We start from the raw sequence: 17,489 nt of genomic DNA, 5'->3' as shown, positions 1-17,489 counted from the left end.
GTTTTGCCAAAGCCAGTGTGGTCTCTAGGGTACCAGTCTGGGAGTCAGGAGAATGGGTTCTGTTCTCAGCTATGCCACTCACTTCTTGTGAGACCTTTGCATAAGGTATTTCATCTCTGTTCTCAGTTTCCCCATTTGGAAAATAAGATATAATTGTGAGTAAAGATCATTAACGTGCTTTTAGATGAAAAGATGAAAAATGGCATAAAGACCTGAGCATTAGTATTAATAATAAGGTATGGCAAACAGGTAATTTGGTTTGCTACACAAATTTGAAGAGTCAAATACATGAGCAAGATCCTCAGCTGTATAAATCAGCATAGTTTAATTGAAGCCAATGGAGATACATCAGTTTATAGCAATGAAAAATTTAACATATTGAATCCAGACCTTGTTTGAAAAGTTGCATTTTACACCATCAATGACATTTTAGCAGCAGTCTTATTTCAAGCAGTAGCTTATAGATTCTTTTGTAAGGAGAACTAGTCCCTATATTATTACTTTTTTGCTATACAGCTGTAATTGCAAACCAAGCATAAATTTCATTAAGCCCCCCTAACTTCTATTAGCTCTATGACAGAGGTTCCCAATCTTTTTCTTTCTGAGGCCTCCACATCTTGCTATAAAAAACTCCTCGGCCCACCTGTGCCACAACTGGTTTTCTCCATATAAAACCAGGGCCTGTATTAGGGGTAGCAAGCAGGGCAATTACCTTGGGCCCCATGCCACAGGGGCTCCTGTGAAGCTACATTGCTCAGGCTTAGGCTTCAGCCCCAGGTGGCGGAGGTCAGGGCCCTGGGCTTCAGCCCTACGCAGTGGGGCTTCGGCTTTCTACCCTGGGTCCCAGTGAGTCTAATGCTGGCCCTGCTTGATGGCCCCCCTAAAACCTGCTCATTTCCCTGCCCAGGGGGCCCCAGACCTCTGGTTGAGAGCCACTGTTCTATAAGATATATATTTTAGTCCTAGAGCTATCTGGATCTATTCAAAATGAAATCACTTAAAAACCACAAAGCATTTCAAGGCTGTCATAAATATAAAGGGAAGGGTAAACACCTTTAAATCCCTTCTGGCCAGAGGGAAAAACCCTTTCACCTGTAAAGGGTTAAGAAGCTAAGATAACCTCGCTGGCACCTGACCAAAATGACCAATGAGGAGACAAGATACTTTCAAAAGCTGGAGGGAGGGAAGAACAAAAGGGGTAGGGTGTGTGTGTGTGTGTGGGTGTGTGGGTGTGGTTTTTGCTTGGACCAGAGCAGGAATGCAGGTTAGTTAGATATGTGCTACATTCTTTATTGTTTAAATGGCTGATAAAATAAACTGTGCTGAATGGAATGTATATTCCTGTTTTTGTGTCTTTTTGTAACTTAAGGTTTTGCCTAGAGGGATTCTCTATGTTTTGAATCTGATTACCCTGTAAGGTATTTACCATCCTGATTTTACAGAGGTGATTCTTTTACTTTTTCTTCAATTAAAATTCCTCTTTTAAGAACCTGATTGCTTTTTCATTGTTCTTAAGATCCAAGGGTTTGGGTCTGTGTTCACCTATGCAAATTGGTAAGGATTTTTATCAAGCCTTTCCCAGGAAAGCGGGTGTAGGGCTTGGGAGGATTTTTGGGGGGGAAAGACATTTCCAAGTGAGCTCTTTCCCTGTTATATATTTGTTAGACGCTTGGTGGTGGCAGCAATAAAGTTCAATGGCAAAAGGTAAAATAGTTTGTACCTTGGGGAAGTTTTAACCTAAGCTGGTAAAAATAAGCTTAGGGGGTTTTTCATGAAGGTCCCCACATCTGTACCCTAGAGTTCAGAGTGGGGAAGGAACCTTGACAAAGGCTAATAGATTATTTTAGATATCCATTTGCATATTCTACAACCTATCCTGAAGGACGACCCATTACTCTCACAGATCTTGGGAGACAGGCCAGTCTTTGCTTACAGGCAGCCCCCCAACCTGAAGCAAATACTCACCAGCAACCACACAACAGAACCACTAATCCAGGAACCTATCCTTACAACAAAGCCCGTTGCCAACTGTGTCCACATATCTATTCAGGGGACACCATCATAGGGCCTAATCACATCAGCCACACTATCAGAGGCTCGTTCACCTGCACATCTACCAATGTGATATATGCCATCATGTGCCAACAATGCCCCTCTGCCATGTACATTGGCCAAACTGGACAGTCTACGTAAAAGAATAAATGGACACAAATCAGACGTCAAGAATTATAACATTCAAAAACCAGTCAGAGAACACTTCAATCTCTCTGGTCATTCAATTACAGACCTAAAAGTGGCAATTCTTCAACAAAAAAACTTCAGAAACAGACTCCAACGAGAGACTGATGAATTGGAATTAATTTGCAAACTGGATACAGTTAACTTGGGCTTGAATAAAGACTGGGAGTCGATGGGTCATTACACAAAGTAAAACTATTTCCCCATATTTATCCCCCCCCCAGCTGTTCCTCAGACGTTCTTGTCAACTGCTGGAAATGGCCCACCTTGATCATCACTACAAAAGGTTTTTTCCCCCCGGCTCTCCTGCTGGTAATAGCTCACCTTACCAGATCACTCTCCTTACAGTGTGTATGGTAACACCCATTGTTTCATGTTCTCTGTGTATATAAATCTCCCCACTGTATTTTCCACTGAATGCATCCGATGAAGTGAGCTGTAGCTCACGAAAGCTTATGCTCAAATAAATTTGTTAGTCTCTAAGGTGCCACAAGTACTCCTTTTCTTTTTGCGGATACAGACTAACAAGGCTGCTACTCTGAAACCTGATACATGCATGTTGCATCTAGTGTAGTATTTAGAAGCTATTTACTTAAAAATTAATTATATCTGATGAAATCAGTGCAAATCACTACAGATCGTGACTATATAATTAAATATACAAACATATGCTGTAATCACTTTCATTTAATGTCAGTGCAACTAAAAGCAGAGAGAATTCACTGCTTAAAAAGCTCCCTTAATTTTTGAAAATCATTATCTAAAATGTATATGGTAAACAAGGAGGAGCTTTCAAAGACTTAGAACCTGCCTATTTGAAAGGCACCTCTCCTTATGCCGTTTTACCACAGCCGGCAGTCAGCAGAAATAATCAAGCTGGATCCCCGTTCGATATATCAGGCAAGGGTCTGGTAGTAAAACTTCTTGACAGGCCTGCGGAACAAGCCTCTAACCTTGGACTGAAATAAACAGGGACTGATGACCTTCATGGCACCGTATAGGGCCCATCTTTCTGCCCAGGTGTCCTCAGAGGGCAAGGGAGGATGGGAGTGATGGTTTGAGTGGCAGAATTTTGGTATAATCCAGCTACTGGGTTATGTTTGGGACATAGTATTTCTAGGACTTTACTTTTGTTACATTGTTATTTTAAACAACGATAGATTTCTTGGGTACCTTTTTTGGCTATTATAAACAGCAATCAAATCAATCGAATGGTTACTTCTGTATGTGTGTGCAAATATTTTGGGGGATGTACCTGAATTTCCATATCCCACAATGAGAATTTCCTTGTCCACAAAATAATGTGCATGGCACAAGACACTGAGGGAAACTGACTTGGTTTGCAAAATTCACTTCCTTTTATTTAGCATGTGATACTTAATGGATAGCATTAGAATCTAGCACAGGTCTCACTGACATTTCTCATGCTCCCCTTTGTCTTGGACAGAGCAAAAAAATTGCTGGTCCCAGGAGGAGTCCCCAGACGTGATGTAATGGAAGATAGTATTGTATAAAATAGTCCAAAACCCCCCTCCAATTCTGCTTCTAATATTTTTTGTCAAGATTTTGTATCAATACATGGGGACATTGACTATGTCTGTGCTATGAGCTAGGGGTGTGATTCCGCTGCTTCTGTACGCATATTTGATAGCAATGTAGCTGCGGTGATAGCAGTGGAGGGATGACTGAGCCCCGCAGAGTACATAGAAACTCTCTTGGAACCAGTGGGTTTCTACGAGGCATGGCCCAGCCATGCCTCTGTTCCCTTCTACCAGTGCGACTGTGGCTACGCTGCTATTTATACTCACACTAGCTCAATGAGAGCGAGCGTATGTGTACATGAGCAGGAGAATTACACCCCTAGCTCATAGTGTAGACATAGCCTGAGTCAAAATAATGCAGTGCCACAACCCAAGCATCTCGATATAAGAAGTTTTGATTGTCTGATTTAGTCTGTGGCCATCTCCGGCTGTTGAATGACAAAGTGGTTTTTCAGTTCCTCTGAGACAGAATATCACAGAAGCAGAGATAAAGAGAGCACGTGAGCTGCATTTACCTGCAAATTGTAATCCTGGAGAATTTTCACAAGGGAATCTCTCAGATTAGGAATCTCCATGCCTTCCTTAATGCGGTGAATCAGAAGAATGGGGTCAACATGGGTACCAATGTTGTTTAACAAACCAGTAATAAAAGCTGTATAAAAAAGGTATAAAAAAGTTGTAAGATGAAGCCCCAGTAAGACTCCCAATACTAGAGTGCTGTGATAACAGCCAATAGCCTTCTGCTAATTTTATGACAGCTCCTTTCCTTAAAAGGCAATGTTAAGTCACATTCATATATTTCTTGCATACATCTCTCGAGGCAGGAAAGAGGACATACTGTTATTGGCTGACGAACAAAAGTCTTTGAGCCTCTGAAAAGGAAACCAAGAGTACTTAAGGGGCCAACTCTTCAAAAGAGAACAAAAACAACACACAGATTTGAAATTATAGTATGCCCATGGCTCAATGTTTTTGGGCACTTGAACACATTGAACCAGAAGGTTAATTTCAATGCATGATTACTTTGGAAGCACAAGATAAAGAATTAAATATTTTTCAAGCACTTCTCTGAACCTCAAGTAGGCTTTTCCCACAGGAGAGAAATGTTGTTTCATGCAGTGCTGAGGAGGGCCTTTTGCTCTTTGGTGGAGCTCTGGGAAGGAGAGCAACTCAAGATCTAGCATCTTCCCTCTGCCCAGGAATTGTGCAGGTCCACTTGAGTGGCTGCATATACAGGCAAAGGGGGCTGGTACAATTCAGGTGTTTAACTCTTGAACATTTAATCTTTAAAAAAACTTCTCTCCTCAGTAATGGTGCTAATTAGTAACATACTTGAGGATGGTTTTCTGCCCATCAAGTATTGGACTTGGAAACTCATCTTTTGCAGATTAAGAAATGGTAATGACTTCTGGTTACCTGGTACTAGTCTGAACTAGTGGCCAAGTGGTGAAAAGCTCTGTATCCCAACAGTAATCTCATGAGCCATTCGGTGCCTAGGAAAAGGGGTGCCTAATCAAGGTAGTTTTATAGCCTTGGCTTTAGAAATTCCAAAAGAGGACACAGTCATATATTGTAGGTAGCTTTAAAGGTTTTCCAAGTGATTTAAATTCCCCATGCTATATTCTCTCCTGAATCTGCTCTCTAATAAAAAATGATATTGTGTGGACATTCTGGCCGCAACCTAGCTGGAGCTGTAAACACAGCGCAGATGCTCAGGCCAGGGCAAATGGGAAAAAAGAGCCCACACAATAATATTAAAAGATCTTTTGTTTTCACCAGAAAAAGTAAAGAATTCAACACATTTAATCTGGTGAAAGGGCAGAAAGATCTAGGCTGACCTTTATTTTCAGAAATTTGCAATATGACACATACACTATACAAAAACTTCTACAATAGCTCAATTTTGCTGTCAATGTAGCCTGAAGATCAACTTATATATAACAAAATATACCCTCAGTTCAAACCAACCTAAAAGAAATATAATATTTCATGAATTTCTGTCAGTAACAACGCATTTACTAAAAGTTGTAGGATGGCAACAGATGTTTAAATACTTGCCCTTTCTCACCTCCAGCTACTGTACTATGAGAGGATTTTTTCCTCAGCACACCAATATTAAAAATGATTACATTGCAATACAACCTCTTGCACTAGGTAACCTGGCATGGCTCCAAAAAGAATCTGAAAATATTCTTTTTGCCATGCACATGGATAATTCAATGCCCCCTCCCTCAAGCTTACTGTATTTCACCAAACATATATACAAAGCTGCCTGGAGCTTATTCTGCTTACGTGGTTTGTCGATAGAATATAAAATGAGGTCTTCCCATAGTTCTCCATCATCTTGTTCCTTGGCAAATTCAATAGCCTTATCTACATCATTCAATTCTTCCATTATCATCTTCAGTGCACTACGGCTATTCCCCATTCTGCCTAGAAGAAAAAAGGAATATGGGAGTTATAAAAACACAAAACAAAAATGTGCAGAAAGCACCCTGTGATAAGCATCTGTACTGTTTATACTGTTCCTGGTTCATGAACAAAAGGGTGAAGTCTTAGATCCCAATTCAGTCAAGCACTTAAGCACGGGCTCACTTTAACCACATGCTCAAGTCCCTCATTATTCAAGAATGTATTTAAGCATGTGCTTAATTAAAGCCTCTGCTCAAGTTCCATTACAATAAATAAGATTGCGGCACATGCTTTAGTGCTTTGATGAATCCGGGCCTTAAAATTTTGTTATAACTACACAGAGGCCGGTTAAGCAAAGTGATGTTAATTCTTTCTCCTGCATGGCAGGTACATCTGAGGCAGAATGAGATATATATATATATATACACACACACACACACTCTCTCTCTCTCTCTCTCTCACTTTCTCTTTAAATGGACCTGATCTTCCGAAGATGCTGAACATTCATAGCCCCTTTTTCCCCCATGATTTCACAGGGAGTTCTGGGTACTCACCCCTTCTGAAAATTGGACCTTCAGTGTCTATGGTTAACAAGAATTGTGAAAGGTCTGTGAATGATGTTTTTTTTTAAAACCACATATTACTACGGATTTACCATGGCTGAAATTATCTACTTTAATTCCACTGAACACTGTTGCTGTCTACTAGTGAGCTTAACAGGGCAACAATTTGCATAGGGCTTGCACTACATGTTTCTGCTCTAAAGGGACATCATACAGCCTTCCCCCATTCCTACTCTCCATCCTTTTCCACTGCTTCTCCCTTCTTGAAAAGAGGGATTAAGAATTCAGAATTTTTAAGAATTAAGAAATTCAGATACACTAAATAACACTAAACTGTAATGACTATAAAATACTTAGATTACAGTGGACTGAACCGTCTCTTGTATTGATTAAACCTATTAGTTCTTTTCTGAAAGCAAGAATTCCGCATAACTTCCAACATAGATACAGAACATTTTTCATATTAAATGAGACCCATTAGGTAAATTTCCTGTTCTATTGTCAGTTCTGCCCACCACAGCTTTAATACACACAGATTCCAGGGCTTTATGTTACAATTCCTCTCATCCTGAAGAGGGTTCCCTACTGTGCTGAGAGAATTACATGACACAATAGATTACTTAAAAAATATATAAAACAAAAAAAAAAGGGCCAGGGTTTTTTTTTGCAGGACAGGGAGAATTTGAAGTTCCAAGACTGTAAGCACAACTGGAAAGAGTTTGGGGAAAAAAAATCAGACAGAACTTCTCTTTTCCTGGATCTTCTCTTATTTTATATTATATTTTATATAGGGCTGTGTATTAATCGCAGTTAACTCATGTGATTAACAAAAAAAATTAATTGTGATTAATCACAGTTTTAATTGTACTGTTAAACAATAGAATATCAATTGAAATGTATTAAATATTTTGGATATTTTTCTCCATTTTCATATATATTGTATTCTATGTTGTAACTGAAATCAAACTGTATATTATTTTTAATTACAAATATTTGCACTGTAAAAATGATAAACAAAAGAAATAGTATTTGTCAATTCACCTCTTAGAACTACTGTATTACAATCTCTGTCGTGAAAGTGCAACTTACATATGTAGATTTTTTTTGTTACATAACTGCACTCAAAAACAAAACAATGTGAAACTTCAGAACCTACAAGTCCACTCAGTCCTACTTCTTGTTCAGCCAATCACTAAGACAAACAAGTCTGTTTTCATTTACAGGAGATACTGCTGTCCTCTTCTTATTCACAATGTCACCAGAAAGTGAGAACAGGCATTTGCATGGCACTTTTGCAAGGTATTTACGTGCCAGATATGCTAAACGTTTGTATACCCCTTCATGCTTTGTACACCATTCCAAAGGACATGCTTCCATACTGATTATGCTCCTTAAATAAATAATGGGTTAATTAAATTTGAGACTGAACTCCTTGGGGGAGAACTGAATGTCCTCTGCTCTGTTTTACCTGCATTCTCCCATATATTTCATGTTATATGAGTCTTGGATGATGACCCAGCACATTTTGTTCGTATTAAGAACACTTGCAGATTTGACAAAACGCAAAGAAGGTACCAATGTGAGATTTCTAAAGATAGCTACAGCACTTGACCCATGGTTTAAGACACTGAAGTACCTTACAAAATCTGAGAGGGACGAGGTATGTACATGCTTTCAGAAGTCTTAAAAGAACAACGCTCCAATGCAGAAACTACAGAACCCGAACCACCAAAAACTGCTTTCGATTGTTATCGAGCAGAACCAGTCATCAGCATGGACGCATGTTCCCTGGAATGGTGGTTGAAGCATGAAGGGACATATGAATCTTTAGTGCATCTGGCACGTAAATATTTTGCGACACTGGCTATAACAGTGCCATGAGAACATCTGTTCTCACTTTCAGTTGACATTGTAAACAAGTAGCAGGCAGCATTATCTCCTGCAAATGTAAACAAACTTGTTTGTTTGAGTGATTGGCTGAACAAGAAGTAAGACTGAGAGGACTGGCAGGCTCTAAAATTTTACATTGTTTAATTTTTGAATGCAGTTTTTTGGTACATAATTCTACATTTTCAAGTTCAACTTTAATGATAGAGAGATTGCACTACAGTACTTGTATTAGGTGAATTGAAAAATACTATTTCTTTTGTTTTTTTACAGTGCAAATACTTGTAATCAAAAATAAATATAAAGTGAGCACTGTACACTTTGTATTCTGTATTGTAATTGAAATCAATAAATTTGAAATGTAGAAAACATCCAAAAATATTTAAATAAATTGTATTCTATTATTTACCAGTGCGATTAATCGTGATTAATTTTTTAATCGCATTATTAATAATGATTAATTTTGTTAATCACTTGACAGCCCTCATTTTATATATTTTTAAAATATAGATAATTTTTAAAAGCAGGCATTCATTTCTTGATATAAACACATACAAAAAAAAAATCCAGTGTTTTCTTAAATCATAAGAATGGCCATACTGGGTCAGATAAACAGCCCATATAGCTCAGTATCCTTTCGACAGTGGCCAGTGCCAGATGCTTCAGAAGGAATGAACAGGCCAGGCCAGTTATCAAGTGGTCTAATCAACATTCCCAGTTTCTAGCAGTCGGAGGTTTGGGGCCGGGGACTCCCAGTATGGCTCCCATCTTCAGCGGGCGAGGGGGAGGCGTGCTGGGGTTCCCAGCTTCAGCCTCATGCTGCTTCTGGTGGGGGCAGAGCAGGGGCTGCTGGCTTCAGCCTTGTGCCGCTACTGGCTGAGGACGGGGGGCACACTGACTGAGGCCAGGGATGGGGGGAGGCTGTGACAATCTGCACCTCAGGGGAATACCCAGCACCCCCATGTTCATCCTTGTAAAATGACTGTGTGATATCCAATGCAAAGTGTGTCATGTCAGGTGTCTTCGGAAGGCTCATGATGCACAAGCACTGTTATAGTTATAGCAATCGTTATAGTAATGTTATAAGTTGTAATTTCATGTATATAGTTATGAGGCTGAAAACGTACACTTGTGCCTTAAAGCAAGCCCAGGCAAAAACTCTTCAAAAGCAGAGGGGCAGTTCACACCTCATCAGGGCATGTATAGGACAAACCCATCCCAGCCTCACAGGAACGAAGGACACTGGCCTAGGCAATAACAAAGGATCCGTTGGACTCTTGAGTGAGTCACCCCCCTTCCTTTGGTCAGTTTGGAACTGTGATGAGGTAATGTTCACCTGACTCTGAAGGGGGATGGGGAGGCAAAGCCAAGAGGGAAGAAAGGACATGATGAAAGGGAGAGATGTTTGCCATGCTCTTCCTCTCTCTTCCACCTACATCTACAGACACCACACCAAGTGACTACAGCATGGATCAAAGGGGAGAGCCTGGCTGAAGGGCAACCATCCAGCCTGTGGTGAGAAGCATCTAAGTTTGTAAGGGCATTGAAAGTGTTAAGATCAGCTTGGAATGTGTTTTGCTTTTATTTCATTTGACAAAATCTGACTTGTTATGCTTTGACTTATAATCACTTAAAATATATCTTTGTAGTTAATAAACCTGTTTATTCATTCTACCTGAAGCAGTGCGTTTGGTTTGAAGCATGTCAGAGACTCCCCTTGGGATACAAGCTAGGTACATATCAATTTCTTTGTTAAACTGACAAACTCATGTAGGCTTACAGCATCCAGTGGGCATAACTGGACACTGCAAGACAGAGGTTCCTAGGGCTTTGTCTGGGACTGGAGATATTGGCCAGTGTCATTTTGTTGCACAATCCAAGGAGCAGCTTACATGCTAGAGGCTGTGCATGAACAACCAGGAGTGGGGGTTCTCACAGCAGAGCAGGGTAAGGCTGGCTCTCAGAGTAAAGGATTGGAGTGACCTAGCAGATCACCGGTCCAGATAACACCAGAGGGGAATGTCACAGGGGTGCCAGCTTCAGCCACGTGCTGCTCCCAGCTTCAGCGCTGGGGATCGGGGGAACCAGGTTTCAGTCGCGGGGCTGTGCGGACCCCTGAAAGGGCTTGTGGACTCCCAGTTGAGAATCGCTGCTCTATCATATCCCCCCTTAGTCACCTCTTTTTGAAGATGAACAGTCCCAGTCTTTTTACTCTCTGCTCATATGGAAGCTGCTCCATATCCCTAATCATCTTTGTTGCCATTCTCTAACTTAATATATCTATTTTGAGATGGGGCAACAAGAACTGCATGTAGTTTTCAAGATGGGGTTTGCCAGAGATTTATATAGTGGTATTATGATATTTTCTGTCTTATTTATACCCTTCCTAATGGCTCCTAACATTCTGTTAGCTTTAACTGCCACTGCACCTTGAGCGGATGTTTTCAGAGAGCTATCCATGATGACTCCAAGATCTCTTTTTGAGTGGTAACAGTTAACTTAAACCCTTCTTTTCGTAAGTATAGTTTGAATTATATTCTCCAATGTGCATTACTTTGCACGTATCAACACTGAATTTCATCTGCCACTTTGTTACCCAGTTTTGCAAGATTCCTTTGTAACTCTTCACAGTCTGCTTTGGTACTATCTTGAGTAATTTCTATCATCTGCAAACTGCCATCTTACTGTTCACTCTGTTTTCCAAATCATTTATGAATATGTTGAACAGCACAGAGGTCTTAGTGGGTGGGTGGGGGAACGGGATGGGACACCTCACTATTTACCTCTCTCCTTTGTGAAAACTGACTATTCCTACCCCTTGTTTCCTATCTTTTAACGAGCTATTGATCCACGAGAGACCTTTCCTCTTATCCCACAAATCCTTAATTTGCTTAGGAGCCTTTAGTATGTGACCTTGTCAAAGGCATTCTAAAAATGTGAACTATATCCACTGGATCACCTTTGTCCACATGTTTGTTGACCCCCTCAAAGAATTTTAATAGACTGGTGAAGCATGACTTCCCTTTACAAAAGCTGCATTAACTCTTCCCTGACATATTATGTTCCTTTATGTGTCTGATAATTCTGTTCTTTACTATCGTTTCAAACAACTTCCTTGGTATTGAAGTTAGGCTAACTGGCCTATAATTGCCAGGATTGCCTCTGGAGCCTTTTTAAAAATCAACGTTACATTAGCTATCCTCCAGTCCTCTGGTACGAGGCTGATTTAAGTGAGAGGTTACATACCACAGCTATTAGCTCTGCAATTTCATATCTGAGTTTTTTCTGAACTCTTGGGTGAATACCATCTGGTCCTGATGACTTATTACTGTTTAAATTTAATCAATTTGTTCCACAACCTCCTCTACTGACACTTCAATCTGGCACGATTCCTCAGATTTATTCTAAAAAGCTAAAAAGGATGGCTCAGGTGTGGGAATCTCCCTCACATCCTCTGCAGTGAAAACTGGTGTGAAGAATTCATTTAGCTTCTCTGCAATGAGGCGGTCTTCCTTGAGTGCTCCCTCAGCATGTTGATCATCAAGTGGCCCCACTGATCGTTTCATAGGCTTCCTGCTTCTGATGTACTTAAAAATAAATTTGTTATTAGTTTTTGTATCTTTTGTTAGTTGCTCCTCAAATTCCTTTTTGGCCTGCCTAATTATACTTTTATACTTGACTTGCCAGAGTTTATGGTCCTTTCTATTTTCCTCCATAGGATTTCACTTCCAATTTTTAAAGGATGCCTTTTTGCCTCTAACGGCCTCTTTTACTCTGTTTAGCTTTGGTGGCACTATTTCTTTCTGGTCCCTCCCACCCCTTTTTCTTTTTTTTTTAAATTTAGGGCATATATTTAGTTTGAGCCTCTTATGGTGTTTTAAAATAGTTTCTATCCATCTTGCAGACATTTCACTCTCGTGACTGTTTCTTTTAATTTCTGCTTAACTGGCTTCCCCATTTTTGTGTAGTTTCCCTTTTTGAAGTTAAATGCTTCTGTGGTGGGTTCCTTTGGTATTTTCCCCCTTACAAGGATGTTAAATTTAAATATATTTTGGTTGCTACTACCTAATGGTTCAGCTATATTTACCTTTAGGACCTGATCCTGTGCTCCACTTGGGACTAAATCAAAAATTGCCTGTCCCCTTGTAGCAAATAGATATGTAAGGTAGTTTTATTGACTACACATCAACTTTGTTTCTGTGATAATAAGTGTGTAAAATAACAGGACCTAATGCTTTGTGCATATTTTCACAGCACAAACTTTATGACAAGATTAAAATTTATGTTGCAATTTATTACAATGAATGTTACTTACTCAGCAGATAGACCATCTCTTCTACAAAGTTCCTCTGTTGACAGATCTCAAGAGCCTTAATTTTCAGAGGGAAAAAAAAAGAATATGGGGTACCATGCCATAATATTATCAACAAATGTTACAAAGGCCAAAAGATACTTTTCTATCAAGATGCATTACTCATCTGGACAAGAGAACAGCTCTATTAATATACATTGGCAGAGCCTTCAGAATTAATTAAAAGAAGAGACTTTTTGGAACATCTTTCCCTCTGATTTGTTTTCATTTATCTGGAGGTGGAAGGGGTAGGTTTCTTAATGCTACAGTTTGGGTTATACCCAGGACTCAGACTGACAAATATCCTCAGGGCTCACATTCCTGGGGCAAGCAGGGACCATATGCAACAGATTACAGGAGAGATTTTTCCATAGCATAGGTCACATCTTAGTAGAGGGATTGTCTCATAGACTTTCTCCCCTTCCATTCCAATCATGTAACATCCTAAAGGCAACTACAGTAATGGCCTACAGGAAAAGTAATACTAAAAATATTTTAGCTGCTTTTATGTGATTTAGCAGCTGGACACAAGTAGGAGATCCTGTACCATATGACCAGCAAACTCTCCACAGACCACCAATGTTCCAAGTTTGGGAACTCCAGGCCATTGGGAAGAAAGGTTCTAGCCAGAGGACACTTACAGTCGACTTCCTCCTGGCCAACTAACAGAGAAAGTAGCTCTTCCTCTTCCACATCCTGAACTGGAGAAAGTCACCCTGAAACTTGCCAGCAGGCAGAATGAAGAGACCAACATTTGCAGGTACTCTAAAGAAGTTACATATAGTACAAGGAAAAAGGATGGGGAAGAAGGCAAAAGAGGAAACATATCAAGTGATCTGTATTAACAGACTAAGCTATAATAAGACTCAAGTTTTTGAAAATAAGTTTTCCCACCCACCCAGGGAAAGTAGGGCAAAGGTTAGAGGATACATTAGTAGACGTTCATTCAGCCATCAGTAAGATCAGAGGACGAAAGTCAACATCTTTGCGGTGGTACCCCGGTGCAGCAATGCTGATCTGAATGTAGCTACGCCAATTTATACCAGCAGGGAATTTGATTCATGGAGATCAAAAGAAGAATGATACATGATTAAAGACAGATCCAGGGGTGGATTAAGTCTCCCTCCCCCTCTCACATAGCTCTGTATGGATTGAAACACAGAACAGAGAGAAAAGGACATCCTGTCGCACACAAAGTCAGACCAAGAAGTTCTCCACACTATCTACAGACAAAAACCCAAACAAGTGAATAAGGGTATAACCACAGCTGACAAGTCTTTTTCCACTGTGAAAGGAAGTAAAAATAGCCAGGTCTTCAATATTACCGCATCTATAATGCTCCCTGTAGAGGGAAGCAGAGAACGTAAATTCTTCTCTTGCAGTTTCTCTGATACGACTACATCTGTGAAATTGCACTTCAATAATAGTGCTGTTTTCCCCTCTCAGAAAGGTTTTTAAGTAAGAAAATAATTTCTTCCTGGCCAGTTTACCATTGATTGATCGTGAGAGAGTGGATTTATGCATCTAGAATATGGTTCTATAGAATTTATACTGGACAGCTGGTTAATTGGAGCGGAAAACATTGGTAAATTGTAAATTTTTGTTCCTCTCATTATTTCTTAGCAGTGTGAAGGGCTAGAGAGTGATGGTAAATTCAATAACGTTATTTGTAAACTGCTTTGGCAATTTTTCTCTTTTCCCTCTCCACTTTCTTGCTGAAAATGTATTTAGTAAACGTAAACAAGATCTGTGGAGTATAAGGGACTTTCATTCTAATGCAGTGTTCTTTTCTTTTCTCACACTTAAAATCCACTCTTGCACTGCCCATTCCACAACCCTCCCAAGTCACACCGTGCTCCACCTGCAGCCAAGAAGCAGATCAACATGGCTTCAGTTGTGCACCTTCAAAATCTGTGCACCGTTTTTTTTGCAGCATCACTAGTGCATACAGAGGACAGACTATACATGAAAAAAAGTCATTTGCCCCCCAAAATTGAAGCACAAATGGGCCTTGCACATTCTATGAATGTAAACTCTATCATTTGCATCTGTAAGTGGTGGTACACAAAATCGTATGTGAAAATGATTTGTGTGCATACAAGTAGAAGCTCAGTTGTAGCCCACTTAAAAATTCATGCTAAAGTATTGAAGAACTATAGCACCTATCAAATATAACTTCACAGACAGATCCAGGACTCCTGCAATAACGCACCAGGCCGTGACAGACCTAAAAGAACAGTTAGGTTTAAAAAAATTATTTAAATTTAATTTATTTTTTATACTAAGGCACTTCAAGACCCGCAGACAGAAGACCATATTGTGAGTGTAATTAGTCTTTTAGATTGACAAACAAGTCTGAGACAACCTAATGTGGCAATTTTTGTGCAACTACTTAAACCAACCCTACAGGGATGCTACTCTAAGGGCTTGTCTTCACTACTGGGGTAAGTCAACCTAAGTTACACTACTCCAGCTATGTGAATAATGTAACTGGAGTCGACGTAGCTTAGGTCAACTTACCCCGGTGTCTTCACTGTACTGTGTTGACAAGAGATGCTCTCCAGTCAACTTCCCTTACTCTTCTCGGAGAGCTGGAGTTCCGGGGTTGACTGGTGAGCGCTCTGCTGTCTATTTAGCAGGTCTTCATTAGACCCGTTAAATCGATACCTGTTGCATCGATTGCAGCAGCGTCCATCTCCCCAGTAGTGAAAACATGCCCTGAGAGAACATTTCCCGAAGTCTCTGATGTGAAGGAAGAAAAGAGGGTTGTCACTGTGGAATGTGAAAAAAAGTAAAGCAAGTACAGCACTGACTTATGAGTTTATAATGTCAATTAAATGAAAGGAGAACTCGTAAAATATTTTGTTTAAAATGTACAAATAACGTAATCATTACTGTGACGTTACACTCCATATGTTTATGGAAATATGCTAATGAGTGTGAATATAATGTAACTGGAATATGATTCATGCAAAAGGTCTCTTGTAAGGTATCATTACAAAGCTTATAATCTACTATGTTCATCCTATTTGTATGTATGTATCATTCTTGTATCTAAAGCTAGAAATATGAAGTATTAGTCTGAAGTCCTATTGTAACTATGCAAACTGTGGATCATTAATGGTGACTTAGAATCTTGATGACTCCCGTTAACTAGGACAACTAGTTGTAAATGGCTCTGTTTACTTGTAAGCATTCCTGTGCACCAGCCAGTGGGTAATGAAGCCTCACAGGACATGTGAACATGTCACATGATCCTGGAATCCATCTTAAACCCGGTGCTTTTCTATGTAGAAGGAAGGGTGGGAACCCAGAGAGAGACAAAGGTTTCCCGCCTTGTGCCAAAAATATAAAAGGGGGTGGAACAGAACAAAGGGGGATGCCAGTCATGAGAAATTCCCTAGTTATCACCTGAGCTGGAACTAACAAGAACTGTACAGGGTGAAATGGTTCATCTGGCATTGTTATGAACTCTTGTGCCAGTTATTTTCCTATGAAAAACTTTTTTGCTTAACAGCTAGATGTACAGGATAACTATGAAATCAGTGTAATAGACGTCAGCAAACTCTTGAGCCTGGATGCAATACAAGGGAGCCAGTATCAACAACAGAGTAACACTGAGTCTTATGCCCAAGCCTATATCCTTCTGCTAGGCAGATTAGCATAATAGGAGTTTGTTGGTATATTGTAATTAACTGGATTGTATTGTAATTATTTGTTTGAATTTTGGAAAAATAGTTGCAGCCATTGTACACCTACATATGTCTGCAAAGTTTTTGTGTATTCATGATCACTGCACCTACAACAATGAAACACTTGTAAATCATATGTTGTACATTATTCAAAGTCAACGATAAAACTATAGGTGAAATCTGAATCTCAGATGGTTATCTCAAAAATAAGGCAATATGTGCCTGACATCATCATAAAAATCTGGCCCTATGAAGATGCTGCTGATGTAAATCAAACTGGAGAAAAACCAATTACTGTCGCTCACAATTTTTAACTTTACTTCAGGGAATCTGTTCAGGATTAATTTAGCAAGAGATTTTTTTCTTCAAACTTCTTTCTCTAAAATAAATTATAATACACCGAGCCATAATGGAACAACAATAACTTGCACTCATTATAAAGAGGGCTGGTAGCCCCACCTATTTATTAAGGTTGCTCAACACTTGCCATTTTAAGACCCTGTTTTGCTTATAAAACTTAGTCAAATTTTAAGAGCTTGGGCTGAAATTTCCTATATATATATATATTTATTTCCTATATATATATATATAAATTTCAGCCAAAATAATTCAGTCAAGGTCAAGGTTTTGGAAAAATGTTGTTTTGCTCATGTTAAAAATTCTAGCAATCTTCTCTTTAAAATGTTCTAGGGGCCCCATACTTCGAAGCAAGGACTTGAAATTTGGCAAGAGAGTGAGCTTTGTGTCATGGATGTGCCTTTTGCCATCCCAGTGAAAATATGACCATATTTGGCTAAATTATATG

The 17,489-nt window shown here is 39.6% G+C and overlaps 1 protein-coding gene across 3 annotated transcripts in view; it reads right to left on the bottom strand.

The window, feature by feature from the left end:
- Nucleotides 1–17,489, bottom strand: part of VPS41 (VPS41 subunit of HOPS complex) — a 166,893-nt gene that overhangs the window by 18,217 nt on the left and 131,187 nt on the right. For all 3 annotated transcript variants that reach the window (XM_077811011.1, XM_077811010.1, XM_077811012.1), the window contains 3 exons: nt 12,957–13,011; nt 6,072–6,212; nt 4,295–4,431 (listed from right to left, as the gene is read on the bottom strand). In XM_077811011.1, coding sequence (XP_077667137.1) covers nt 4,295–4,431; nt 6,072–6,212; nt 12,957–13,011 — 333 coding nt within the window. The remainder of the gene's footprint in view (nt 1–4,294; nt 4,432–6,071; nt 6,213–12,956; nt 13,012–17,489) is intronic.

The sequence above is a fragment of the Eretmochelys imbricata genome, chromosome 2 (assembly GCF_965152235.1).
Source record: "Eretmochelys imbricata isolate rEreImb1 chromosome 2, rEreImb1.hap1, whole genome shotgun sequence".
Taxonomy (NCBI): domain Eukaryota; kingdom Metazoa; phylum Chordata; order Testudines; family Cheloniidae; genus Eretmochelys; species Eretmochelys imbricata.
The sequence above is the reverse complement of the archived record's forward strand: the minus strand, read 5'-3'. Positions and strand labels throughout refer to the sequence as shown.